The sequence below is a fragment of the Clinocottus analis genome, unplaced genomic scaffold, assembly GCF_023055335.1.
Source record: "Clinocottus analis isolate CAN_PGR_092001 unplaced genomic scaffold, fCliAna1.0.p SCAF_12, whole genome shotgun sequence".
Taxonomy (NCBI): Eukaryota; Metazoa; Chordata; class Actinopteri; order Perciformes; family Cottidae; genus Clinocottus; species Clinocottus analis.
Genome location: NW_027175843.1, coordinates 13784487 through 13812443, shown reverse-complemented (window position 1 = coordinate 13812443; position 27957 = coordinate 13784487). Strand labels below are relative to the sequence as shown.

The 27957-nt window shown below is 42.1% G+C and overlaps 1 protein-coding gene across 1 annotated transcript in view; it reads right to left on the bottom strand.

The window, feature by feature from the left end:
* LOC137782586 (receptor tyrosine-protein kinase erbB-4-like) overlaps positions 1–27957 on the bottom strand; it is a 272741-nt gene that overhangs the window by 142480 nt on the left and 102304 nt on the right. The window contains exon 2 of the mRNA XM_068571981.1: positions 189–340. Coding sequence (XP_068428082.1) covers positions 189–340 — 152 coding nt within the window. The remainder of the gene's footprint in view (positions 1–188; positions 341–27957) is intronic.

The following is a 27957-nucleotide window of genomic DNA, read 5'->3' as shown; positions in this document are numbered from 1 at the left end:
CAAGACAGGAGGGATAACTTTGCATCTTTGCGGCTGTATCCCATCTAATCATCAGCCTGACAGTTGTATCTGGGTCGGGTTTCTCAAATGAATCAAGCGCATTTAATAATCCCTGGGGAGCTGCAAGTGAAGAGTGTTGGGCATGTATGTACAAGTTCAATTTCCAAATATTTATTTTTTCTACTCACTCTGAGGAAGGTGAGGTCCCGACTGCGGTCGATGCTTGTGATCTCAAGGTTGCCCATTACGACTTCACAGTTCTCGTAGTATTTCCTCAAGGTGCGGTACTGCTGCTCAAGGTCCGACAGGGTGCTCAGCTTGTTCTCTGTACCAGCACATACTGGGGAATAGAGGGATAAGAGGGATGTTAATAAGAGTGTTAGTACAACAGGTTTTTATTTTTTTTAAAAACACCCACACAGGGTCAGACTTTATTTTTTAGTATTCACCGGGGAAAAAGCTTGAACTGGACACCTTGATATGATGTTCTTATAAAATGAATGTAGTCTTTAAAGACTACTAACAAGAGCAACTGAAGGGATTTAATATACTCAAAAAGATGGTTTATGTTTTTATGGGCCAGACTTGTGGTGCAATAATCATCAGAGACAATGGAGTGTGAACATGAGCCCATGGACAGTGAGCTTCAGCGCCTGCTCAGCTGGCCTGGTCATGTAAGACCAGGAAGTCACTGGACCTCACGGCACCCTAACCACACCTCAAATCACCCATTGGGGCACATGGAAACTCTTCAGCTACTAGCTGTGCTGCTCATTTCACAAGTAATTAAACAGACCCATTTATGAAACATACACCCCAAACCTCATGATGACGCAATCTGTTCAATCAGCTGTTGCTGCCAAGTCTAGCATGAGGAGGCACATACATATGTATGTATGTATGTATGTAGAGACTCAGATTAAGGGGGGGAAAAAGCACATAAATCTATACATCTGTGTAAGAAAAAGACAGCTTTGTGTAAACACCAAACCAACAATCCACCAATAACCCTTTGGAACGTTTGCAGCTGTTGCTTATCGAGTTTAGAAGCCCTCATTGAAAGTGTCCTTCTGGACTTAAAACAAGCCACGTTGACAGCATTACGTGCCCTGACTCCTTTAATCCAAGCATATTTTGTAAAGCTGCTGAATTGCAGCCAACTTTAAGATACAAACACTGACACTTGTTATTTCCAAGCATAATGATCTAGTTTCATTTGCATTGCCACGGCGGTGTGGTTTCTTCCGCCTGCACCCTCTCGATGACAGAGGAGCCATCGGTGTGACGGAGAGGTGGCAGGTCCTTCCCTGAGTCTTGTCACACTGTCACCCATGAGCGGTTGCCTCTCTCTCTCTCTGAACACCTCCGCCCTGAAAGATCTTTACTGACGCATTGCATTTTAATCCAAGATCCTTTACACACTCTGTAATATATACTACCCTTTGCTTTCCTTTTTTATAACATATACCTCCTCAATTCAACCTGAGTCTTTGCACTTTACCCTCTTGGCGAGCAATAAACTAAACTAAGCTCATTTACCCTTTATCTCCACACAGGCAGTCTACGGCAAAGTCTTTCAATTAAATTTCCTATTTACTCCCCATCAACACACCACAAACACGTATGGGGAGAAGAGGATTTAGCCTCAAGGCCATACAAGCTATAATGATAAATGACATTGTGTTCAAACACTTCCACATCTAAGTAGATATAAGATAAGATGAACTAGTCCATTGTGAACTGGACAATGACCGTACTACATGGTGGTGATTAGCCAGGTTGCACATAGCATAACGTGCTACTAAGGAATGATATATGACAGACCTGGGTGTTTTCAATAACAGTTAGCGTAGGCTTGAGGGGGAAAGGGTGGAGGGTGAGGTGGGGGTCATAAAGTGAGGATGGGTGTAATAAACTGTTATTGCACCCGTGGGGCAGGGTACCGAGATCAGAGGAATGGGACATTGTGGCATGTGGCGTCTGGCGAAATTTACTATTTTATACCAATATGCTTCCTCAAGTATGCATTCAGTAAGCCCGGTGACTTTGAAAACCTGGATCTGACGTCTAAATGCTTTGTTCATCTTCTCTCCATTAGTGATTTCTAATGAAACACTATGAAATCCTCGAGCTCTGCATGAGCCCTAAAAAGACACTGACTGCCAAGTGAACCACAACAAAACCATCTGTGCAGTTTGTCGCTCATAGGAAGTGTGAACTGTTGCAGAGCTATAGGTGTTCATTCTGATGATATGTCTGCATGAACATGAGTCGGCCGTAAATATTAAACCTCAGGATGTATTACCACTCTCTCACTGCATGATAAAAATCGATTTGTCTTCATGCTCAATATGTAACATCTAAGCCTGTACATCACAGTAAAGGTTGTAGAAAACACAGCCTCTGCCCTTTATATTGGTGCAGCCGGCCTACCCAGGAGGACATGCTATAAGACAGAGTTGTCGACTGTTTAACATACTGCCTATGATGCGGGAATAGACTTCAAGAACAGATGAATCTTCACATTGTTTAAAAACTTACGGCTGCTCAATAAAAGAGAATCCATCTTATCTGTTTGATGGATTTCCCTCCCGGGCACACTTAAAGCAGAGAATGCCAATGAGGTTCATTCCCTCTATTCCATATAAATATACGTATGGTATATTTGCCAGTCTGAGTAAATTGATTCAATATGTTTGCAGTTAATTTCATCTCAAAAATGATGGATTAAACCAATGAATCATAATAATTCAGGATTTTCCAATACATGTAATTAATGAGAAGATTATGAGTCGATGGGTTGGAATTTTATATCTGGATCAATTCATATGGTCGAGAAGACAATTTAGTTTATCCATGCAATGCTTTGACAGCAGCAGCGAGCAAGCTGGTTTACCCCCTCATTACTTCATAAATTATAACAAACATACTGGAATATAGACGGGGCAAAATTGCATTAACCACGTGGGCACCAAATATCATATATATATATATATATATATATATATATATATATATATATATATATATATATATATATATATATATATATATATGACAGGAGTCAGACTTATCTCCATTAAATATCCATTTATCTTTCTCTCACAAGTCATTCATGAAACTTTCGGAGATGGTTTGGTAGCTGGTTTTAAATGGCTTCCATGCAGCCCCCATGTGTCTCCAACAGACAACCACCGGACCTGAATGAATCTATCACGGTCTCTGAAACAATCGCAGTGTCAAAGTCAGATATAGAGGGAAGTCAAATAGTAAAGCTCTCTACATAAACCCAAAACTTAAGTTTTGTTGTTTTTTTGCAGAAACTGCAAAGCCCTGGAGCCACATTTCCATCCATTTTTTTTTCTTCTTATAAATATCCTCATCAGGATTAGGTTGGCACTGCACTGCTGTGGTTCCTGCTCCTTGCCCAAGTCATTTCATAGGTAGTGCACACAACAGCTTCATCAATAGTGCCTTGTGCGATTATTGAATGCCTATAAAGCTGGCGAGTCTCAGAGGTTTATAGACTCCTGCCAGGGAAGCCGGCAAAAGGTCATCCCAATAGCCAGTAACTGACTGAATTAAATAAAGTTGCAAATGTCACTTCCATAAGTAAACACTGTCAATAGCTGAGCTTGGCTAACGTGCCTCGAATAAACAGGGGGACCTTGTCGAAGTAGCACTCAAACACTGCCTCTCGCTGGACAAAAATTACTACATTTTCTGTCACAGAAAATAAAAAAGGGCCACATCTGAGGTCAGAGCTGTCCTTTGTCCCGTAAACGTCCCCCAGATGAGCTTTTCTGGCTAAGTATGAGTTACAAGCCACTGCTTCTGATGGTAATCATGGCCCAGATTATTGTCCATCTGCTGAGCGGCTTAATAAGCATCAGAAACAGTAACTAGATGAGTGTTCGTGATGACGGCACGGTCCAGTACCGCTAACCTCTTACTGCCCTCTGAGCTCTGGTCACCTACCAACAACGCTGTCGCTGTCTCCATATGGTCGGCCATAAATTAGCATGTATGCCATCGCTGGTGCACACAGGACCAAAACCTTGTGGGAGTTTTCCAGAGAGGAATACTTGCAGCTGCCAGAGTGTGCACCTTTTGCTAACGGATTGATTACATTGAATGGATCTAATATATATCAAATGTGACTAACAAGTGGCCCATGGGTATGATCATGTATTGTTTACCTCATTGTATTGTCTCACCATCCTTAATAACCCTCGTTCCTGTAGCAGGCTCTTGTTAGCAGGGGTCTATTCAAACGGAGTAGATAAAACGCCTAAAAACACTAGGAAAACAAATAGCAATACAAGATTGTTTGAATACAAAGAAGAGAGTATTCCATTAACTCATGTAAATATATGCAACCTGTGGAAAGTGTCTAAACATGTATTTACCTTCCATAACATCCCTGTATTGAACTACAGTACATTTTTAACACTATCTTTCATCGTGTGTTTGTCAATCTAAATGGCTATTTACACTTTCAATCATTCTCTCTGATGTTTGGTGTGACCGAGTGCTCAGTGATACTATCGCTGTCTGTGAGGAAGCCCGATGTGGCAGGCGGGAGAACAGATGGAGGGAGTGGACGTTTTAAATGGAAGCATGCAAACCGTTATTAAGCCACTGATAAAACACCAATGTCTCTCCTATGTCTGTCTTTCGGCTTCTTTGTGGTCAGTGTGGATGGTACTGTTGCTAATAAATACACAAACAGTCATAACAGCCGTGTAACAATGTGTAGCTTGGTGTGTACATTTCATAAATTTGGATATAACACATTGTATGTTTATTTCAGTGGTCCAGGGAGTTACGAGGTTTTTTTATTATTTTTTATTGTGGGGAAACCGGTCTGTACAATGCCTGGAGGTTTGAAGGATGTACCCTATTCATTTATTCCCTCACACCTCTCTGTAAGATTTAAACTTGTCTCCAGACAAGAGAAATATATCCAAGTCACAGGGGAGTGATTGGCTGACACTGACATACACCTCATTACCCCAAATCCTCTTGCTGCTTCTCCTTGACTGAATGCGCTGCTGACAGTAGGTCTAGTGAAACGCCTTTTAAAACCCTACACTGGCCAGTACATGTATGGATAGGTGTATGGGTGTGTGTGTGTGTGTGTGTGTGTGTGTGTGTGTGTGTGTGTGTGTGTGTGTGTCCACATGTGCAACTGGGACCCTCAGTTTTTAGACACCCAGCAAACACACAAGTGTATTATTGACCAGGCTAAAGAAATTTAGAGAAAACGGTTTAGTTAGCAGGTTTTACTCCAAACACTGTTTGTAGCCTGTTTTTAATGCTCAGTGACTGTATTCAGCTATGTGAGTGTTTTTAAATGCAAGTCTGAACATATTAAAGTACTCCATGTTCAAATAAACAATGTAAGGCTAATTTTACTGATACTGCTTAAAGTTTTGTTCTGTTAAGTCTTCCCCTCTTATCCACTCAACCTGTGACTCCTCAGCTCGGTCCATCACAATTTATAAATGCTTTTGTTTTCCTCTGCAATAAAATGTGTCTTTGTACTTAACATGTAGAAGGACTTAGATAATGGTGTGACAAGCTGAGTTTGGATCTATGTAGGATGTTTTGTTAAACTGTAAACCAGTGCGATGTTTGATGCTTTCTTTTTTTAGGACCATTTTGTAAGTTGCCATTGCAAACAGCTGTTAATATTCAACAATTCTGCAGCAACAATAGATGGCACTGCTTTTCAAGCATTGATTTTGTGTTGCCTGTGTTGGAAGATTATAGCAAACTGAGAAGATTTGTATGACCACATTTAGAAAAAGCGAGGAATGATACAAAAGCTCTGGCTATCTGTGATTATTGAGTTTCTCTCTGGTTGCTAGGCTTCCATGATATAACAATTGGTTGTCTAGTTGATATGAGGCAATATGATGCAATTTCATTTTGGGGGACTATAAAACAAGGACATGATTAAATCATAAGTAAAAAATCACGTCAACCTACATGGTTCCCAAATATACATTAGGTGCTGTGATCAGTGATGGGGACTGTCAGCCAATATACTCATTGATGCTGATGGGAGCATTTCCAAGTTCTGTTATCAATGAACTGCCACTCAAGTGATCTGGTACTAGCTGAAGACTTCTATTTATTCTGCAATGAGGAGATTGTTGTACTAAGGGTTTAAACAGCTGCATTGGTTGCTATATGTTTTACAATATCAAATGCAAATAATATTCAAACTGCAGGCTAAAGATACAGTGGAGCCTATAACCTAAACATGTGGAGTGTGATCAATACGATATGAAATCATGTAGATTTATTTAGACGATAGAAGGAGCTGTTCACGCAAGTTATTGGCCGTTGAAATGCAGTACGAAGAGAAGAAGCCGACAACATGCATTCTGTTCAGCTTTAGACTCCTCCCATTGTGTAATTTTGAATAATTTAAATGAAAATGCCAGGAAAGAAGAGAGAGTTGAACTGTTGGGTTATGTCGATAAGAAGAGGAAGGGTGCAATATCTCAATGACATGTCATACATTATACCAGTTATGCTACAACCAGTGGAGGACAACATAAACGTGGTTAAGTGAGTTGCTGAGAGAAAGAGATGCAGCATTTCAAAACTAAATACCACCAAAATCACCTTCATTGTTTACTCCACAGCCCTCGTGACCGAGGAAGTGGGTGGAGATATGCTTTGGAGGAAGGAATCGTTGTCTCCTCAAGCACATTTTGAAGCAGCCAATGAAAGACCTTCTATCATGACTCTGGATAGTGCTTTAAAGGTACGCCCACACACTCGGTGTGGTTCCTGAGCTTGATCGTGGCGCGCATGATGGAGTCAGTTTAACCTCCTTGATGATGGAGCGGATCATACCTCTTTGAAAGCAGCTGTATGACAAGAGTACCGTGTTGCCCAGAGAGAATTTGTTGACCCTCTTGTCATGCACATGAAATCCCTCCTCCTGAAATTTTTACTGCCAAGTATTTTTGAGTAGATATCATGCCAGGGAGTTTCTCTCTCCCGAGAGAGCTCTGACAGCACAGCCAACAACGAGAACCTCATAGCTGACTTTGGTGGTGTTGTAAGATGAATGGCCAACCACGGATCACTAGGACATTATGCTTGGGATCATCTTTACTAAACATCGTTGGACTCAATAGTTAAGATACTAAAAAGTACCTTTTTTTAAAATGTGGGAGCATTAATCTAGTGCTCCTCGTTATGTCTACATACATTCAGCGTTTAGTCTGGCTTTTTGGTTGGTTCATTACAACCTCAGGACGTCACTGTGAAGACAATAGAGAATGAGTAAAGTCACCGCCTGCGTCAAAAACTCCCAACAGAAGAGTGATCTGCACTAGGCACTGTGCAGTAAATGCATGTGTGTGTGTGTGTGTGTGTGTGTGTGTGTGTTCACATGTGCATCTGAAGCTGAGTGTGTGCTTACTGTATTAAATGGGAGAACCACCTGACTTTCCTTGAGCTGCAGGCGGAGCCTCTCCAATCACAGACAGTTTTTTTAAGTTTTCCCAGAGAGGCTTTGCCTTTGCTCTTGCAGTCTCAAAAGCTCCTTGGTAACACAAGGTGGAATTACATTTATGCTCTTTATATGCTAATAGTAGAAACAGTAAACCCCTGAGGTGGTTCATATCCCAGTAGTCTGCAAAAGAGAGAGTGTAGATTGTAGTGTAGGCTGAGCAATGGGGTCAAATGATCAGCTCACATCCTAAATTGGTGTGCTCGTGTGTATGTGTGTGAAAGAGAGAGAACACTTGGTGTGTGTGTGTGTGTGTGTGTGTGTGTGTGTGTGTGTGTGTGTGTGTGTGTGTGTGTGTGTGTGTGTGTGTGTGTGTGTGTGTGTGTGGTGGCTCTGTGCTTTTCAGTTTCCAGCAACATGCTGACAAACTTGACTGGACCTCAGGGGGCAATCAGTAGTACATGCACACATACACAATGGAGCTATTTACAGATCACCTTTTTTTTTTTTTACGACAGTCACACAGGAGTCCACGTAAATCATGGAAAGCAGAACTAAACGATACCTCTGTGTATCTTCTATCAACAGAAGGCTAAGATATATATAAAAGGTAAGAGAAATACCTTAAATAACACACTTACACAAATAGTCAAACTACACACACAAACATACTCACACACAAGCACACTCACGCTGACCATAAGGATCAAAGCATCAGCCCTGTGTGACTCAATGTTAAAATATTACATACACAACCTTTAACATCTGTCTTTGTCTCCTCCTTTCAGTTTTAATCCATATTTTTCCATCTCCTTCATTTTTTATCTTTTTTTTTAATTCCAATTTATTGCACAACTTCATTTAGATTCTCAACCAGTCTCACTGTCGTATTAATCCCAATCATTTCAGTGGGTCAGATATTTACCGGGGGTTAACCTGCAAATTGCTGTTAGAAAGTCACCTCATGGTAAAAGTTAATAGGTATTCTATTGATGTCTTCTCTGGGAGATATCCATCTACATTATACATTTAAAAGTGACTAAAAACATAACATGTTATTCATTGTGTAAAAAGTGGACTTTTTTTTACAACAACCTACTGTATCCAGTACAAGTCTCAACTTCAGGCACTTTCTCTACAACTCCATACTTCACATTCACAGCAGGAGCGGTATCTTCTACTTTTGGCCTCTGAACAGCTCCACGGGGGCAGCCGTGGGGTTAAGCACACTGCTGAAGGCTCATGGGTAGTGGCTGAGGAGTGGGGGACTGCAACTCTCGTACTTTCCTCACACACCTTGTTTTTCTAACCAGTCTGGAGATGGGAATCACTGACCTTCCATCTGCAGTCCTGCTTCTCTTGCCTCTGGGCTTCTACCGCTTCCTCATCCCCATCCCTGTCTTTCTCCCTCCTCGGTCTTCCATAATTCAGGCTCAGGTGTGGGAATCCATTCTGGCCTCCATTCTTGGAGTGAGTGAGATCCCTTCTGATCATTTTTCTTTTTTACACAGCATCTGGGACACCGCTATCAGTTAAGCCAGCAGGTCGGTCAAAGTGTTGCTTCATATTCTTCGGGACTCCGGTGCATCCCGGTTTCCAGCCCCCGTGTGCGGTCCGACCCATGAATCTTAATCTTGTACCCAAACAGTTGCCATCAATTATCCCGGCTGCTACTGCTAACTCTTCCCCTGCCTCCCATTTTTCCCCATTAAAAAGAGCTTTTTTTCCCTCCTCGCTGTGACGGAATTGCCTCGCTCGCTTACCCGGGAAACGACTTCTCAGCAGGCTTGCGGACCTGGGGCTTTCCACAGGTGGAATGGATGCATGTGTGGGCTTCTGTGTTTATTGTAGATGTGCCTGCGAGCATATGTGTTTTCTCTGCGCGAGTCAATTTCTTCGCAGGAACATCTTTGGGAGCAGAGAGCTCACCAGGCAGGAGAGCGCTCATCAGGCCGTGTAGCATCAAGACGGAAAATGAAATTAAATCTAAATCGTGCAGGTACAAATTACTGCAAATTCCCCAAAACCCATTCAATTGTGACAGGATTGAACCAGAACTAGGATTTGTCGAAGCAATAAACTTTGCTGTAAAAGTTGTTTCGCAAGAGTCAAAGGAGTTGATCCAGGTGTGAACATTAGAAATCAGCTCACTGGATGATGTTCACGTTATTTGAAGATGTTAAACAGCTCTGGCTCGGCAAATAAACCCTGACATCAACCAAATGTTTTTTTTTTTTTTTAAAAGAACATGTTTGAGGACAACGAGATTAGTTTAGTTCCTTCTGCTCATGATGTCATATTATGATGATCACTGATTGGGGAGAAATTATCTGAACTTTCCACAAAGTTTGTAATTTGAGGGTTTTCTGTCACAGTTGTCATACTCCAGTACATGTAAAAAAAATAATAATAATCAGAAAGAGTCCTTGTGCAATTAGGGCGTGAACAAAGGGTTTCCCTCATAAAGAAGAAGAAGAAAAGAAAAGCTGGCAACTCTTAATTATACTTATTTTTCGTCTAGAATACATGTCTTATTCAATGAGCAGACATCTCTGGATATCTTTCTTTTCTCAGCCTGTCAGATGTGACACTATTTGTCATTCAGGAGACTGCATGTCACATGCAACAGACATGTCTGAAGCTGTCAACACGTGAGATAATGTATTCCATTAAACCGCTGGAACACGCTGACGAGCAGACAGGCTGGGTGTGTGAGGCATCAAGACGAAAAGACGACGCTGCTGGAGGCTTTTCATTGTCTCGGTGTATTACTGTTGCTCGTTGCTTCTATGCAAGGTACCTCTGTTGTCAAAACAAGCTCTAAAGAGATTTACAAAAGAGGTTTGTGGGAGGATTCGAGTTTATTTATTTTTGGGGGATTTAGAATATAGCGAGACCAGTGTCTAACGCCAAACTGCCTCACATTTCAAAGCGAAGGGTTCTGCAAAGTCTGTTTGAACTTCTCAGTGCAATGAGTTTCAGTAAATCCAGCTACCTGGAGGCATCGCTCGGGGCTGAAGCCGATGAGAACACAGACATCCAACTTGTTTAAGGCAGACTAACCTGAAGCACAGCATTTTAAAGAGTGGGCCTTCTAGCCTTCTAGGTGTGAATTAGTTTTGAATCTGCATACTTTGTGTGTGTATATATATATATAATAAATCTAATGTATTATAACAAAACAATAGATATAACATATCAAACATCATTTTTCAGAACTGGAATTTCTGTATTTTCAAAAATATATCATAACAGTTGCAGTTGTTTGTCCATAATGATAACGACACACGATAAACATTTACTTTGCCCTTGAGTTACAACGTTTACAAACTGAGATAAGATGCTACACCTGCAGCTACAGGGCATTCAAGCTTTATATGCAGAATGACACAAAATGTTTTTAGTCATTTAGCTAATTTATTGTAAAACCTAACGCAACTTAGTTAGATTCACAGAAAAAAAAATGTGTTGCAGCCTTGGTTGTTGTATTTAAGAGTAGTTTGAATGTTTTCTGGACCTTGTTCCCGCCACAGTGACATACAGAGCCTCAGGACATGCAACACGGATCTCCGGTCAGACTTAAACTCAGACTTTTTGTATTAGACCAAACACACAAAAGGAGCCAATTGCGATTCTGCGGCCCTGGTCACCTGCCTTCCTTTTTAATTTGCAGCGGGTCCACCCTTTTCATCACGCCACGGATCGATTATAATTTGTTTTAAGGCTTAGCGGATGAATGTAAATAGCCGGGCGCTGACGCTTAAAAAGATATAAGCTAACACACCAGCAGTCCAAGCAATCAGCTGGTGTGCAGGTAGTAAATTCAGTGTAGCTTGTAATCTATGTTCTTATTAGAGGAGAGAGCAAATATATCTTGTTATACAATGTCAGCCTCAGCAATACATTACCAAGCGACAGACAGAGAGCTGCAGTGGTCAGGCAAAATGGAGAGTGCAGTTGTTTGGTGTGAGTGATCACACATTCATGAGTGTGTTTCTATGCATCATATTAAAACTAGGGAAGGACGGTGAGAGAGAATATAGACAGAGGGAAAAGATGGCTTCCTTTGATAGATGAAGTTAGAAAGCCATGTTGGCCCCACCAATTGATATGCAATCTTCATTTCCTAGTTTTGATCCCATACTCACAGCCCGTAAAAACATAGGAGTATGGAAGGAGTTTGCTTCAATCACTAAACGCAACCAACTTATATATGAGTCTGCATGGCCTTTAATTCCTAATGCACTCAACACAGCATCTCTCCGTTTCATCTCAAAAGTGATAATAATATATTGGCGTGCCAAAAAGGAAAAGGGAGGAAAACAATATTCAGCCTGCAAGGACAACATAGTTTGCACAGTTTGATTTAGTTGATCGGTGGACTCTTATGGATTAAAGGAATATTAATAAATTACTCTACGACTGCTTCAAACGAAGGGAATATCAACCTCTTTTTTTAACCTCCAATTACCACTATTATAACCATGGTGCTCGTGGTTTCTGTGAAATTAACCGAACAACTGAATTGGGAATCGTGGCGGATTCGTCTAACAATGGTAGCATGTCCATTGGGGGTGTAAAGAGGAACCAATACAACTCGTAAAATTGAATCAAGAGTCTGGAATATGCTACATCGATACAATACTGTGTGTGTGTGTGTGTGTGGGGGGGGGGGGGTGTATGTACGAGGGGAGAGACAGAGGCAGAGATCTGCATTTATTCATCTTAATGTGGATCCACAAACGGAGCCGACGGGACTCTGCGTTTCACTCGGCTTACAATTGAAGTTTGACAGTAATTAACAAAGTCACATGTGCGTTTGAGCATTCACTGTTTCAAACATGTATTTAAATGTCTCCTTTTGCCGTCAAAACCACATAATTCTTAAGACGCTGCCTTGTTTTAATTCCCCGATTTATTTATTGTAAGACAGACATTGTCTTCACGTTTGCCTTTGTGTGTACTTGTCAGTTTCTTCCTATTTGTACCCCTTGCTTTGTGATATCCTGTTGATATCACTCCATATATTGTTTTCTTGGAAGCACTTTGTGACAAACATTTTTGTAAAAATGTGTCTTCATAAGTGATAAGATCACACATGCTTTATTCAAGCCCACAGAGGTGTCCAGCTGTGAATAAACTACCCAGAACAAAATCGCACAGATTAGAATGTGATTGTGATGTTTACAACTTTAAACTGAAATAAATGTCCAGAATCCAGTGCATCAATTGTGTATATAATTATCTTTTTGTCATCACTGTAAAAGAGCAGATGAGCCTATTTATCTAGTTTGAATGCATGGGTTGTTATGCCTGCTCTATTTCGTGGCACATTTTAATGAGCTGGCTTATAGGAGCAGGCCTCCATGTAAACATAGGACACAGCGGAGTGGAAGGCTGAACATGATGAACCAGGTCCCTCTGCACAAACTCCATGTCCAGTGAACTCAAACCGACAGCCCACTTCCACCCCGTTCCTACAGGTTTTAATTGTTTGCACAGCAAGCGGGCAGATGCATCTTTGTTATAATGTGTACATCTGGGCAGCTCCTCAGCTATTCATTAACTGTGCTCTGGTGGACCGTTGTGTAATTGTTTCTTACACCACACTGGAAGTGGCTGACCAAAAGGAGCTTAGTATTAATTTTCCCCGGCCACAGCCAGGGGATTAGATGTGCTTTCCCCTGGCAAGGCTGTTTGGCAGCCACACTTATCTGCAGCGACTTACAAGGCTTATTGAACATTAGCATGCAATTATCTTTGATGGTCTAACTTTCCTGCTGGCTGACAAGACCCAATGATTCCCTGTTAGGGCTTTTTTTCTGAAGACATGACATGAATATCAAGGTGCAATCAATGTTGAAACGGGCTCTCAATAAAGCTGGTGGCACCCTAGAACACGTTTGAAATCCGGATTGATTTTGAAATGCTCGGCGTCATTCATCATACACAGATATGGATCTCTGGCCTCTCGGTTGTCGATATGTTCTGACTCTATGACTGCTGTGTGCGAGGCAGAGATATTGCCAGCGGTGCCAGTAGCCGGAACAGTTTGTGCCACACAGATCTTAATCACGATTTCACTTTAAAAAACAACCTCATGGCCTTCACGTGGGAAATACATTCTGTTTTAAGGATTAACAATCAATATGTCATTTAATTGTTTCCAATAGATCAATGACGGTAGCATGATCCACATGATTTACGGTGGAGTCACAAAACCGCCTTAGGGCCAGATGTTCACTTTCATGTGCTCAATTTTATATATTTTTTATTTTACAACAGGGGAATTATCGCATGTCCCTGAATTTATGTTCTTTCCATTTCATCCTTTGCCGTGAAGCACTTTGTGAAGTTGGTTTTGATGGAAGCCCTATAAACTAAACCAATCGTTCCACATTTGATGATGATAAGCAATGTGATACCACTGCCAATGATGCTTTACAGTCTAGACGTGCAATAAATAGTCCCAGCTGTGCGCAGTGGTCATGAATAAGGACAGCTGCTCTGGCCTTGTTGGAGAACTTGCAAAAGTGACACAATCTGTGAAATTGTGCGACTTTGTTGCCGTTCTTTTCATTGACAGGTCTCGAGGTATTGATGTGCAAATGCCTTTCAGTGTGAACATAATAGGAACCACCGTGAAGCAAGGTGGTAATAGACATGACTGAATCCGTTCACAGTTCCAGTTTCTGCATCGCCGGCCCTCGTCCCACGCTGGTGTCAGAAGCTGCTAATAGTTTTAACCGAAGTGCAGTCAGTTTTTCTACTCCTTGATTACCTCAGAGCCCCCACATGCCTCCAATTAGAGACCACTCTACTTCCCTTTGGAACACTTAATTCCCTTGCACCTCTCGCGCTCTCCGTTTCCCATCCTTTGCCTATCGCTCATTTCCTTTGATTGCCTTTTGCTCACTGTCCATGTTAAATAACCTCTCAGTGTGAGTGAGCGAGAGAGGAGATCAATTCTCTCCCTCCTCAGCAGTCAATATGTTGTCGATGGGAAGAAAAGCAGAGGAGGCAACTCTATTAATGATGGAGGAGATGTCATGCCTGATTTTCTCTTTATGTCTTGCTCACCTGGGGCCCTGTGATAACATTAGTATTGATTCAAGCGAGCCAGTGCTGGCTAATTCAATAATGGCAGAGATGTAGCGAGAATCAAAAGCAATTACATTCATACAATGCTTTTTTAAGCTGCAGATGTAACAGTTGATGTCAAAACACCTAAGTGACTGATTAGAAAAAACGTGTGTGTGTTGACAAATGCAGCAGCACGCGTTTGGGCCGAGGCGAATGCGCTTCTCTTGACTGTATGCCAGCTCGTTGCCTCCTCTTCGCACACGCACACACAGGTTACCAGCGAGAGTGTATGACCAATGACCCCCTGACTGTGGATGGATTGGATAATTAACTGTAGTACGGCGGTCAGCACAGAGAAGTGTCGGAAAAGACAGTACGAAATCCTTCATTAACCCTGAGGTATTTCAAAAATAGTCTCTCTCTCTCACACACACACACACACACACACTCGCGCACACACACACACACAATCTTTTTTCAAATTTCCATTACACATTTCCATTAATCGTTGATTCTGCTATTCTAAAAAGGACAATCCCATTATCATTTTGGTTATTTAGGATAATATACACTACGTCTAAGTCAGTCTGTGCCAAAGTGTTGACACAGACTTTATGTGTAAGGACAAACACAAAGCTAAAAAGACAAAGGGACACAAACTGAACCAAACGTAATCAGGATTTGAATAATAAAGACCTCAAGAGGAGACAAAAAAGGACTTAAAACCATTGGTTCCTGCAGAAGTATCCCTCGTCCCATCCCTTCATCCTCCAGTGGAGACCAGTCAACACGACAGCATCCCTATCAAGTCCCGGCTTGTCGGAGGACAATGCTGTGGTGTTCAACCAAAGTGGCTAAGATCCAATTTATTGCTCCTCTTCAAATCAACCTAATATGTAAATGGAATGACGTCAAAGGTTTCGACATTTTTTATTGTCTTCTGTGGAATTCAAATGAATTATGGGATTCAATCTAGATAATGTATGAAAACTAATCAGACTAATCTCATTTTTTAATTTCTTATGCCCCATATTAGGCGACGTTATCGCCTTGAATTGATAATAAGTGAAGCAAAGGCTGCGGATGTCAACTGAAGCACCATCATAAAAACCTAAACACCTGTCAGAGAAGCAGTTGTTCTGTTCAGAGGGTGTCTTTGGGAAAACGTTGTCACAAATGTAGCCGTCAGGTGCACAGAATGAGCAGAATGAGCAGAACTGGCCTGGCAAGCTGTGTAAAACAAACACAGACGCGCACTGATGCAAGACAAAGAGCTTGTTGAGCAATAACTGCACTACAGCACGTACAAGTTATGCTTCCTGACACATAATTTGATTTTAATGAACAACAAGTCACAAAGAATGAAGCTCAAAAAGCTTGTTTCCATCGGCGTCCATCTGCAGAGCTCGGGTAATGAAGTGCCTGGCACATAGCACCTGGACAGGGGGAGTGTGTGCATGTCTGGTGTAAGTGCACAGACTTTTCTCCCAAACAGGAACACATGCAAAGAACACACCCATGTGCATCATCAGCACCGCACCTCATCTGGCTGGTGAAGTAACGTGCTGCGAGCAGCTTTGAAACACTAGTTTGAACAATCTGAAAGTTTATTGCAGCGAGGACTCTTCTCTGAATTTGTAATTGTGCGAGCAGTGGATTGTAGAAGTATTCATATTATTAATGTGTGGCAATAATCCAGTATGGAGCACTTTTTAAGCTACTGTCCGATCCCAAACAATCTATTTGACTTCATATGAGCAAATGCACCAATAACCAACTTAACTGAGAAGGACGGTGCTGGTGCCCATCTCTTTGTGTGTAACAAGCAGTCTATGCTCATTGTGAACCCATTATTAAAAATGTGCCCTTTGACCCTAGAACACTTAAGTCTAGTGATTTTTACATGTGTGATTGTGATTAATCTCTTCTCATTGTGTTGCTTTTGTCCGAGTAAGCCTTTTTTAGGGCTTTAGGGTCCCCTCTAATATCTGTTTTCTGTTTAATGAGAAGTTTTTTAGGGTAAAATAAAAGAAGAGTACTTAATTTGCCTTGTATTTTAATGAGAAGTATATTTTATCAGGTACATGATATCAAATACAATATACCCAACGTCAGTGATGGTGTTACTATTTGTAACGTTACCGTTCTCGGGTTAAAGAGCAGGGATATACTGCATTTTTTACTTTGGACCAGGTTTCTGATGGTCAACGGTGTAAACGCATTCTGCTGCATACCATGAAAAACAATGTGCCTCACCAAACCTCATTTTAGGACCAAAGTGACAACTGTGTCTGTCTGAAACTCGCAGACTGCAGTGCAGCACTTTGCTCTGCTCTCCACCAGGTTGTACGATGGGGCCCCGAGTATTGTTCCATTTACAATACCCACAAATGCCACATTTAAGTAACATGAAGTGACAACAAAATAATATACTGTGTCTCGTTATTCTTCCGTAATACTTGATATGAACCCAAACTGATGAACCACAGCTCATTTCAATTATTGCTCAGACTTGTTTTTTTTTTACTTGATGGAAAAACAGGGACCAGGTGGGCAGAATCCTTCTCAGGTTGAATTGACTGATTAAATGAGATTGATGAAGAAAAAGGGGGAAGAGAAGAAACAAGAGGGAGAAGTGAAGCCAAACTGCTCGGACGAATCCGCCAAGTCAGCCCAGCCAAGCTGTCAGAGGCTGGGTAGTGCTTTGCATGTAGTGTAACAGATCCCACTCTATTGTGTGTGTGTGTGTGTGTGTGTGTGTGTGTGTGTGTGTGTGTGTGTGTGTGTGTCGGATTATCAGCTCTGACTGTCAGCTAAGACTGTTAGCCCTTACTCTTACATGTCTGCGTCAATCATACATATTCACAAATGCAAAAAAATAAACATACGCACACTTACACACACACACACACACACACACACACACACACACACACACACACTATCCACCTGTCACACAATTTCTGACTCTCTATCTTGCTCTCTCAAACACACATATGCACATTTGTCTGTTTCTAGGCCTGCCTCACTCACACGCTCACCACCCACACACACATTATGTACACAAAACTAAACAAGATGCTCAAGCACTGTATGCGTTCACCCGAAGTGACAGCTTTTCTGAACACCGAGGAAGTTAAATTCTTTTGTGTTCTCGACAGCAGCTTGCAGATTTATGATGGATCATATCACTCACACAGATGATCCAGCAGGACACAGCTAAGGAATGTGTTTTATTGAAGTGCTGCGGCATGCCAAACTGGCCCAGATTATGCCTCTGTGACCATTTAGCCCATTTCACTAAACATTTTAATTGGCTAAAACTGCACATTCTAATTATCTATAAAGTATTGGATTTGCTGAATGAAATATAGCCATGGACATGTTTTAAATCAAAACAGAGGGAAAACAAGCAGGATGCCTCAGTTCAACAAGGGCACATCTTTGACAAGAAAGTGCTCTTGCATTCAGAGCGTTAAAAAAAAGCCCTCGTATTAATATTTGCAAATAAAAGGACAATGTACGCATTCATACGTTGAGCTTGAAAGTGGCCCCGACTCCCGCGTTTGCGGACTTCAATTGAATGGGAGAAATCAGACATACACCTCAACTACCCACCTAAAGAGGAGCTCGAACATGATGCAGAGAGAGAAGCCCACACCTCCGCAACAGCAGGAGTGAAAAAAAGAAAAAGAAAAGCCCGGCAGACTGTGACATTGTGCTTCAATAAAGCGGCTGTAGATTAGGCACCAGAGCAGTCAGCGGAGTCTTAGGCTCTGATCATCAGATAATGTGAAATGCTAGCCTTTGAATGCCACTGAGGCATGCTTTGCACAAACCTCGGAATGCCCAGAGAGCTTAATTGGCACATTTCTTTCCAAATTTTGAGAATAAGAGGAAATTCCGAGAATTCAAACTTACAACAAAAAAAGTCTGGAAAAAAAACAACACATGGACGAATAACTAAACATAAACTGAAGGTACAAATCAAACCGGTCTTGCCGAGGACAAAAGGACATCCGGGCACATCTTACGCGCACGGAGCGGAGAGTCGAAAGCCTCCTGAACAGAAGTGGTGGTGTGTAACTGTGGGTGTGGTGTTTGATTATGTGGCCGTTCAGAGCAAAGCTGTCATGTTGCTTTCCCATTTAGATCGCATCTCCTCGGGGGGAAACACTTGTTCGTGCGTCTGCCGCATACAGTCACGGCATGGCAACCTCGATCTCATCAAAGAGATGGGCAAAGAGGAAAGAGAGAGCAAAATGGGTGTTTGGAGCAAGTGGATGACTGTGTCTGTGGAGTGTTCATGCTCTTTTTCCCCTGTCCTTGTGTCTGCTGATGCATACTTTTTGTGTGTGTTCTCTTACAATATGCCTGCGAGTGTGTGAACAGTAAATCTTTTATGAAACCAACTGGTAGTGTATGATTGCAATTCACCGTGTTTCTCTGCTTTCGGCACTGCTTTGATGACGGCCGCTCCTTTATGTCTGAGAGAGTGTTCCAAAGTTCAGGTACACGCCACGAAAAGTATTGACCTTTCTGCCCGAATGCCGTCAGAATTGATAATCAAGGAATTAAGTGAATTAGAAGCTGGCAAGGGCATTTAGAGAGGCTGAGGGATGGATATGTGAGAGGGACTGTAATGAAGTCAATGGCGCGAGAGTAATGCCCCATCACCGACAGCACCCCTGCCACACACACACACCTCCCCACTCCTCCCATTCTGCTGCAATACCTCTGGGCATCAGGGCAGAAGATATTAAAAAACTGTGGCACATCCTTTTCAAGGACGATTAGACATTTCTCCCCTTTGGTCTCCTTATTTACAGATTGCCACGGACTCCGCTGAGGCGGCTCAGGAGCAATATTTTACAAGCTAACATTCAGATCAAAAACGTGTTTACTTGGTGATGTCTGGCATTTCCTTCTGTTTTCGACACAAACAAAAAGGCTTCCCTGTCTTCACAAGCGAGCTTTGAGCCCACATTAAAGCCTGTAAGGTGGCAACTGCATCTGACGATGGTATTCTATTTGATGATGATACTCAATGAAGAACCACAGAAACCTGATAAAGCTGCTCTGCAACACGCTGAACTCGAGCATGACACCTCCCCACCAATGCACATTTACTGTGAAGCTTTAGCTACCTGCAAAGCACAATCCTTCCTAATACTTTAAAACCTGCAACTTTCCTTCGAAGCACTTTTTTTTTTTTACAGCCTCTGCCATCCTTCTTAAAAGCTCTCAGAAGTATCCAAAAAGTATGTATGGCTGATGTCAACAGCACATTCTCAATCCCAAATACAGACGCTTGGTCTAGGCTTCAAACTATAATGCTTTAGGTACCCATATAGCATCAGTTTTGGATGTGTCAGAGTTGGTTTGGCAGCTTCTGCTTGTTACAGGTCTAATGTCATGGTAAATGGACTACTATAGCACTGTTCTAGTCTCTTGACCACTCCAAGTGATTTAACAATACCTGTCATTAACTTACTCACAACCATTCATACACTGATGGGAAGGGGGTGCCATGCGAGGAGCCTCCTGCTGATGAGGACTAGCTTTAAGCATTCATACCCACTCAAACACTGATTGAAAAGCCTTCAGGAACAATTTAGGGTTAAGTATCTGCTGATGGACATATTGAAATATCCGAGCGGAGCCGGGGATCGAACCACTGATCTTCACACCTGAAGATTGTCTCTCTTTCACACACTCACACCCACACACACACACTTTTTTAATGTTTGGGGTTTACATTGGAGGTGGTTGAAAGCCTGACATATCTCATAGAAAAGCTTCATGAAGTCTCTCGGTGCAGAGATATCAGACCGCAAGAGCCACTGATCAAGCGTCTGTATTTAATCAGTTAGGAGTAAGAATGTGTTGATATTAACAGTGTAATGAAATAACCAGCCGTTCTGGGAGAATAAAGATAAGATCTCACCTTTCCTCTTCTTCATATAAAATGTTTGCACATTAAGCCACTTCCCAAAACGGTGCCTAAATGTCGTATAACAAATGCCAAAGCATAGAATGTTAATGAGTTTGTCCCTCGGTTAAAAATAAATCATTTAAAAGTACATCTCATTTGTTATATCTCACTCTGAGTGGAGTAAGCCCACTCGAAAAAAAACAAAAACAAAACAAGAGGAGTATGAGATGGAGAGTGTCACTTCTTGCTTACGCTACAGTGTTTCGATCAATTGTTTCTCTTTTGATAACAAATTATGAACTGAATGTAAACATAACTGAGGGTGTGGAGCTGTTGTGTTTCTGCTCTCACATTGGCTTGTATTCTGTTTTAGGCTCCGTTACACACTCTGGAGAGGACCTGTTCTGAAAGATGAAATGCAGGATGGGGATACTGCAACAACCAGGATGCCCTGCAGCAACCAGCGCTTACTGTTGACTTTCCAACAGAATCAGTCGTATGCAGACACCTGGAATGGGTAGAAAGTGCATGCAATGAAAAGAGACCTGACTCCCACCCACTGGCATCGTCAAGTCTGTGTAGTCCGGTACATGATGCGTTGGTTTTTTGCAAGTTTTCAAACCGTTTGTGCCAAATCGTGGTACAGAGTCTCAGGAGGTCTTGTTAGCGCCGTCGGTATTACCGAGGATGAGAAAGAAACACAGTAAACCTCATTTTCCCCTTTCAGTCTGTGCGCAACAGAAAGAACGTACTATCTGTACCTCGTCATGACATTTTCCTGCCTGTGAGAAAGTGGCGGGTTACCTCAGGCTTACTTTGCACCACTGTTCATCTGACTCATGCCATATCAGGCAAAGGGCACTTGTGGGCACAAGTCAACAACACTGAACAGGCTTCCAAAGAGCAGGGAGTGAATGCCTCATTGAATTACTTGTATCTACTACATGGGTTGGCATGTCGACTGTCCTCCCTGCTGAGCCTGTTCCCTGTAAAAGTTAACATTTGCAACCTTGAAGGACTACGCCACACAAATATGTTTTCTGATTATCAAACACTGACACCCCCCCCCTACTGTTGGCAAGAAAGGTGGCGCTGACAAACCCTTCTTCTAGGAGGATGGCAGCTGTACTCAGTGGATGTCCGAAACCAAGCATGCAGGAGTTGATGGATACTCAAAAAAGATTTTAAGCGAGTACACAACATGTCACAGTAATCTGAAAGTCCTGTGGTTAAACTGACCTGGGTCGGAGTGTTACAGCAGCACGCCAGACAACCTCGCCGCGCTCAGTTTAATCAGATATAAAAAGGTAGATGAAAGAGCTTTTGTCCTTGTACTTTAGTTGAAAATCAAAGCTTTGCGCTGACATCTTTGAGTAAGATTCATCTCATAATCACTTGAAAGCCTGCTTTGTTTCTTTTAACTACCAAAAGTAACCGTCTGGAGCCAGAAGAAGCAACACCGCATGTAGAAAGAGGCTTGGAGGGTGGGAGCGCTGCCTGTTAAGCCACCGTCTGCCTTGAACAAAAACTTTCTCTAATTTATTTTAGACTATATTCACTCAACAAACTTGGAACATGTTTACAGAAATACAAAAAAAAAAAAAATGTCCCAAGGAGTTTAAAGATAAAATTGAGAACGTGGTGATGAATGACTCGGCTCCACCTCCGGCAGTGTCTCTTATGTTTCTTTTTCTCTGACTCTCTCTCTCTTCTATAACTGCCCCTCTCTCCAGCTAATTAGATTTGTCTGTAACCTCACTGTTCCTGTCCCGCTTTCAGTTTTCTTTGTCTGGCAGCAACGCTTGATCCCATGTACCACAGCTCACTTTGCAAATGGGATTTCAACCCACCACAGGGATTTTTTTTTTTAACTTCTTTCTAAAACAGGTCTTCTTTAATATAATGGAAACTAACATTGGTGAGGAAGCAACCCTTATGAGGACTGCAGAGCGGCTCGCGTAGCGATGGTGATCCAAAAAAATATATCGCTAAAAATATGCTTCCATTAATACTGGGCTCTTTAGAGGACCGCTGCGAGTAAAGGGAAAATCTGTCTTTTCTAGTGCCTCTGAAGGCCTTCTCCTTCATCTCTCTGACTGATGTATTTTTAAGCACCGTCTAAAGCCAACATGAAAATGAGCGCTGGTCTTCTCAGTGTTCAAACAGTGAGGTACTGTGTTACTTGAGATGAGTGTGGATCAAACCCCTGAGCTCTCGTCTACTGGCCATGTCCTCCTCCTCGCCCACCTCATCTTGGTCCTCACTAAATGTTCCTTTTCCCTCCTCAACCATTTAAAAAAAAAGAATTGGAATTATTGCGGTGACGATAACGGCACGACAAAAGACTGTAATGGCGTGATTATTCGCCGCCATCAGGTGTGTTGTTTTCTGTTTTTACTCAATGTCTCAACATCTTCTCCTTCCAGACCGTCATGACTCAGAACTCAGAGCGACAGTGAAAAATAAGGTGAGTGTCTAGTTTTTGTTGAATAATCTTTCCAGCTTTGCTTGAAAGTCATGTGATGGACGGATGTTGAAGATAGCTCTACCTCCATTGTGGCATACACTTCAACAAAAAAGCAACAAAATAAAACTGTGCTTAAAAAAAAGAATCAGACATCACTTAATTATGCAAGTTTATTAGTTACTTTTCTTTAAATTAAAAAGGGACAAGACGGTGTATTCTTGAATACAGCAACGTGTTGACTTAAAAAAAAAAAACAACGAAAGAAGAAAATATCTAATATGGAAAGTCGGTGTGTCTCTCGCGGCTAAAGAGAAAGATTTGTGTTTGTGATCTTTAAAAATGTGTATTTCTCACTACCATTGGACAGAAAAGTGGCCATCAATAGTAATACTGTAGAGATGGAAAGCCTTTCGCTTTTAACAAGTCTTTATACACAAGATCAAAGTTGACAATGCCAACTCTGCCAACAATGTAACAGTAATCAAAATATAAAGCCATTCCAAATCTAGTGATGAAACTGAATATACTAGAATCTATATATATGTATATAGACTCGTATTAATACAAGGAATACAAATGCTTGTGTGGTTTAAATAAAAAGTAGAATCTATATGTCATGCTGTAGTCTTTTTTATTTTGAAGTGCTGCTTCTTCGCAGTGATTCATAGACTGCCTGGAGCCTTTCAAGAGCCCACCAGGAGCCTTAAATGTGTGCATTTCCCTATTGACCATAGCTCTTCTTCTCAGTCCATCTCTCATCCACTTACTGTAAGCAGGAATGATGAGACAGCAGGTGAAAGGGTCCGCCAGTGGCTACTGATCCCATTACTGAACCTGTTTTCCCAATGCTAAGGTCAACTGGCTGTAGCAAGTGATGCAGGAAAAGCAGAAGGAGACAGTGTATGTGTTTCATGTGTGTATTTCAGGACACACACAGGCTGTTGTCTGTGTGTGTACAGTACATGGTTGTGTGTGTGTGTGTGGTCCAAAGATTAATGGGCTGTTGAGGTCCACCTTTGGCCAAGGCAAACATTAGAGAGCAGACCACATATTACTATTGAAGCACTCCTGGCCCAAATAACAACTCCTGTGTGTCAAGATACCGTTTTTTCATTCTGGTGATGGACTTTGTTGGCCCCCCCTTTGATATGGTTTTAGGGAGGGAGTGAGAGAGAGAGAAACACAGCCATGGACATAGAGATACAAAGAGAGAAATATTGACCAGGAGAAAACCAAGACAAAGACCAATAAAGTGTAAGAAACGTAGACTGAGGGAGGATCAAAGAGTGATAGAAAAAGACTTTAAAAAAGTGAATAACGGAGAGAAACGTCGACAGGGTGCACCCCAGACCTGGAAGTTGTCGACTGAATGTTGCAAAGGAATTATAAATCTTTCAGGGAAAGGCAATGCTGAAAAGCCGGATGCTACCAACATATAATGAACTGCCTATGGTAATGGAGACAGAGGCACAAACAATGCTCCGTATAACAGCCACATTCATCCTTCCCCCGCCTGGTTTCTGTACCACAACGGAGCATTTCCCTCGTCAATTTCTGGGCCTGGAGGTGACGAAACTGTCGCCATTGTTCTGGCGTTCAATGGTCTATACTCAACACTCGCTTTGGGAAATGCTGTTGTTGAACGTGCCTTTATATTGCTGAATGTCAACAGGGAGTACACAGACAAGGAGATTAAAGACAAGTCTCGAGGTAGCAGTAAAAGAGGTACGTGTACAAGTATTGCAGAATACTGTTGATTTTATTTTAGTAGTGCGTGCATTTAAGTTACTTCAAAAACACATCCATCTTTGGTTGTTTGATTTCCCTCCGACGGACCCTGAACACATGCACACACATATATTCACACTCCAATCTACTTTTCTTTTAGCCAGGAGGGGAGGATATGTTGCCAACATATAATTCTCCTCCCTCTGCTCTCCTCTCCTTCATATCTATGTGGAATTCTTTTGAAGATGATAAACTGCTATTTTTTTTTTTTTAGCTTTGCCCTCTGCACAGACTTCTTGTTTCTCACAGCTTTCACTGGTCCAGTCAGATCCATCACATTGCATCTCTGCATGCAGAGATGTGCGGGCTGTACCGAGCTCCGGATCTGGCTTCAGGCGCAGTGGCTGGCTGGCTGTCCGAATACTGACCGGTCTGTCAGCCTTGACCCCGCTGGAGCCCCAGTCACCGTATCTTTACTTCCTCTGCTATCTCTGAGAGAAAAGAATGTCGCCATGTATTTTGCATACGCCAGTTTACTTAGTTTTCTTTTTTCCCTCCTGAAACTTCACCACATCACATATAAACTTTGGGGGGAAATGTAAGTTTCCTCATTCTGCTGACCTCAATAAAATTACAAAGCAACAGCGAACATGTCATCATCTTTCCTCACATTGACCGAATAAGATGTGAAATGCAATTTAAATCCTGACGCCATTACATGACATACATAAGTAAACAAGACTATCAGCGAGAAGATTGTCTATTCCTAATTTCGTTACGCGTAATGCTTGTCATTGGTGCCACCTGGTTGGATTCTGCAAAACCAGACCAAATCACGCAGGTTCCCCTCCTCCAGCAGACTCCAGAAGGGACCGGCCCGTTGTAGACAGACCCGGATCCGGCTGTGCTGCTGCCTTCCACCTGCCGCCGGAGCCCTGCCGAGAGGTTGAGAGCAGCGTCCCCTCCTCAGGCCAGGAGCCGAGCATTGCCTTGCAGCTCAGCCGGTCACCGCTGGGAGCCAACACGGACACCAGGCTGTTGGAGGCCCCGGCCGTTTAGCTCGGCCCGCTGGAGGGGAAGGGAGGGAGAACTGGGACCAGGACTGTGTGGGGCAGATCCAACCACCAGAGAATCTGGTGCTTGGAAAAACTACAGCTTTTGTCCACCAGCTCAAAACAACACAACATGAAAGTTCTTCAAAGTAGCTGAAAGTTTATAAGAGCAGAAGAATCCATTTAATACATTCAGTACAAACAATGAGCTGGCAGATGGATAATTGTAAAAAAAAAAAAAAAAAATGCAAAAAGCTTTAGCAGCGTTATTTACTGAATGTGTTACTGCAAAGCAATTTCACATATTGTATTTGTGTGTTGATTTTCAACTCCAAAATTAGCATCTTTAGCCCCCAGGCTAGCACAACAATGAGTCAGGACAGGTACAAAGAATAACAACTGGCCCTATTTACCTTCTGTCGCACTTTGTGTTAAAATGTGAGTCAGATGTGAGCAAATGTACCCTACAGCTGGTGTCTGTGTGATCCTCAGTGAGAGACAGCAAGAGAAATAAAAATAAAAAAATCTCTGGGATGTCAGTGTATGTTGAAGTTAAATAAAGGCCAGCGCTCAAGCCAGCATGTGACCTCATCCCTTGGTAGGAGAGGATGTAGGCAACAGAGAAACGGTATTAGCGCTACTGGACATGTTTTTTGTTTTTTTTTACCTCTGTGTGTGTGTGTAGGTTACGAAATAGAAAACAAAGTGAAATGAAAAAGAGAGAGAGTGTGCAGATCTATTGCAAGTCTTTGTTGACGCAGCGAGTGAGAGAAGTGTTGACTCAACTCTTGGAACGTTTCAAAAACTCCCAATTTTCCAAATCTCTCCATGTACATGTTTACCTGCTAAAACTGTTCCAGACAACAGCCATAACACTCGAGGGCTGCATTGGCTTTATTGTCTTCCCACAACATAAGCGGGGGGGAGGGAGGTTTAGATAGATAGATAGATAGATAGATAGATAGATAGATAGATAGATAGATAGATAGATAGATAGATAGATAGATAGATAGATAATTACTTTATTGATACCCAAAGGGAAATTCAAGGAAATTCAAGATGCAATGATGGGAAATTCACAACATAAACAAACTACATTCTGATAAGACATCCATCCATCCATCCATTATCTTAACTGCTTATCCTCATTAGGGTCGCGGGGCGCTGGAGCCAATCCCAGCTGTCAAGGGGCGAAGGCAGGGTACACCCTGGACAAGTCGCCAGTTCATCACAGGGCAATAAGACATTAAGACATCTGATAAGACACGTAATAATAAACTGGTGGCACATATTGCTTTGCAAGGCACTCCTGAAGCCACAATGTACCGTTTTTTGTGAAAAGGGAATTCTTAAATAAAGCTTTTAGTAATGTCATGTTGTGCTAATTTGACAATCTTTACAGTGCTCTTGCCTGTGGCATCTGCCTTTCTTTGACCACACAACCCATATAAAGCTGCAAACAAACCATCAGGGTTTTCTTATAAATGCTGTGTAACTAACAGCTTAGAAACTCTGAAACAACAAGGATTCTGTGAATAAATTTATATATTGGTGTCTTTATAATCGATCTTTTCATTTTTTCAGTACAAGTGAAAAATACATAGAAGTCGCGGTAGGATGCAGCATAAACACACTGTCTGAATGTTGAGTTCTGCTTTGTTTGTGAAGCGGGCCAACAAGCGGCGGATTAACTCGTAGCAACACTGTCTACACCGTCTTCACACCCAGGAAGACTTCCAAGTGCAGCTTTGCCAAGGTGTCAATGAACATTCACTTCAGATGTGCAGAGATACGGGAGGCTTCAGACTGCAGTTAGAGTAATCACCTGTAAGATCCCAACACTGTTAACTGGTCTTGAGGTTTTCGCATGAAAAAACCTCTCCTGGTAAATAAAATATGAAATATGACGCAATTGAAGAATTTAAGGATTTCAAAACTTGCATTATTCTCCTAATTTGGTTTTACTTTGCTTTTGTTCCCCATGAGCCATCGTTTTAAAAGGAGTTTAAGCTGCAGCAGACTGAGTTAAAGAGACATAATGCACCTCCAGTAGGCAGACAGACAGTAAGATTGGCCTCTTATCGCTATCTGAGTGAGAGTGAGTTGCCAGGTTGAGATGAGGTCACACATGGTCTATAGCCCAGCGACGGGGCCTTGGCTCCGCCTCATGGCTCCAACAGTGGGACACACACATACACACATACATACACACACA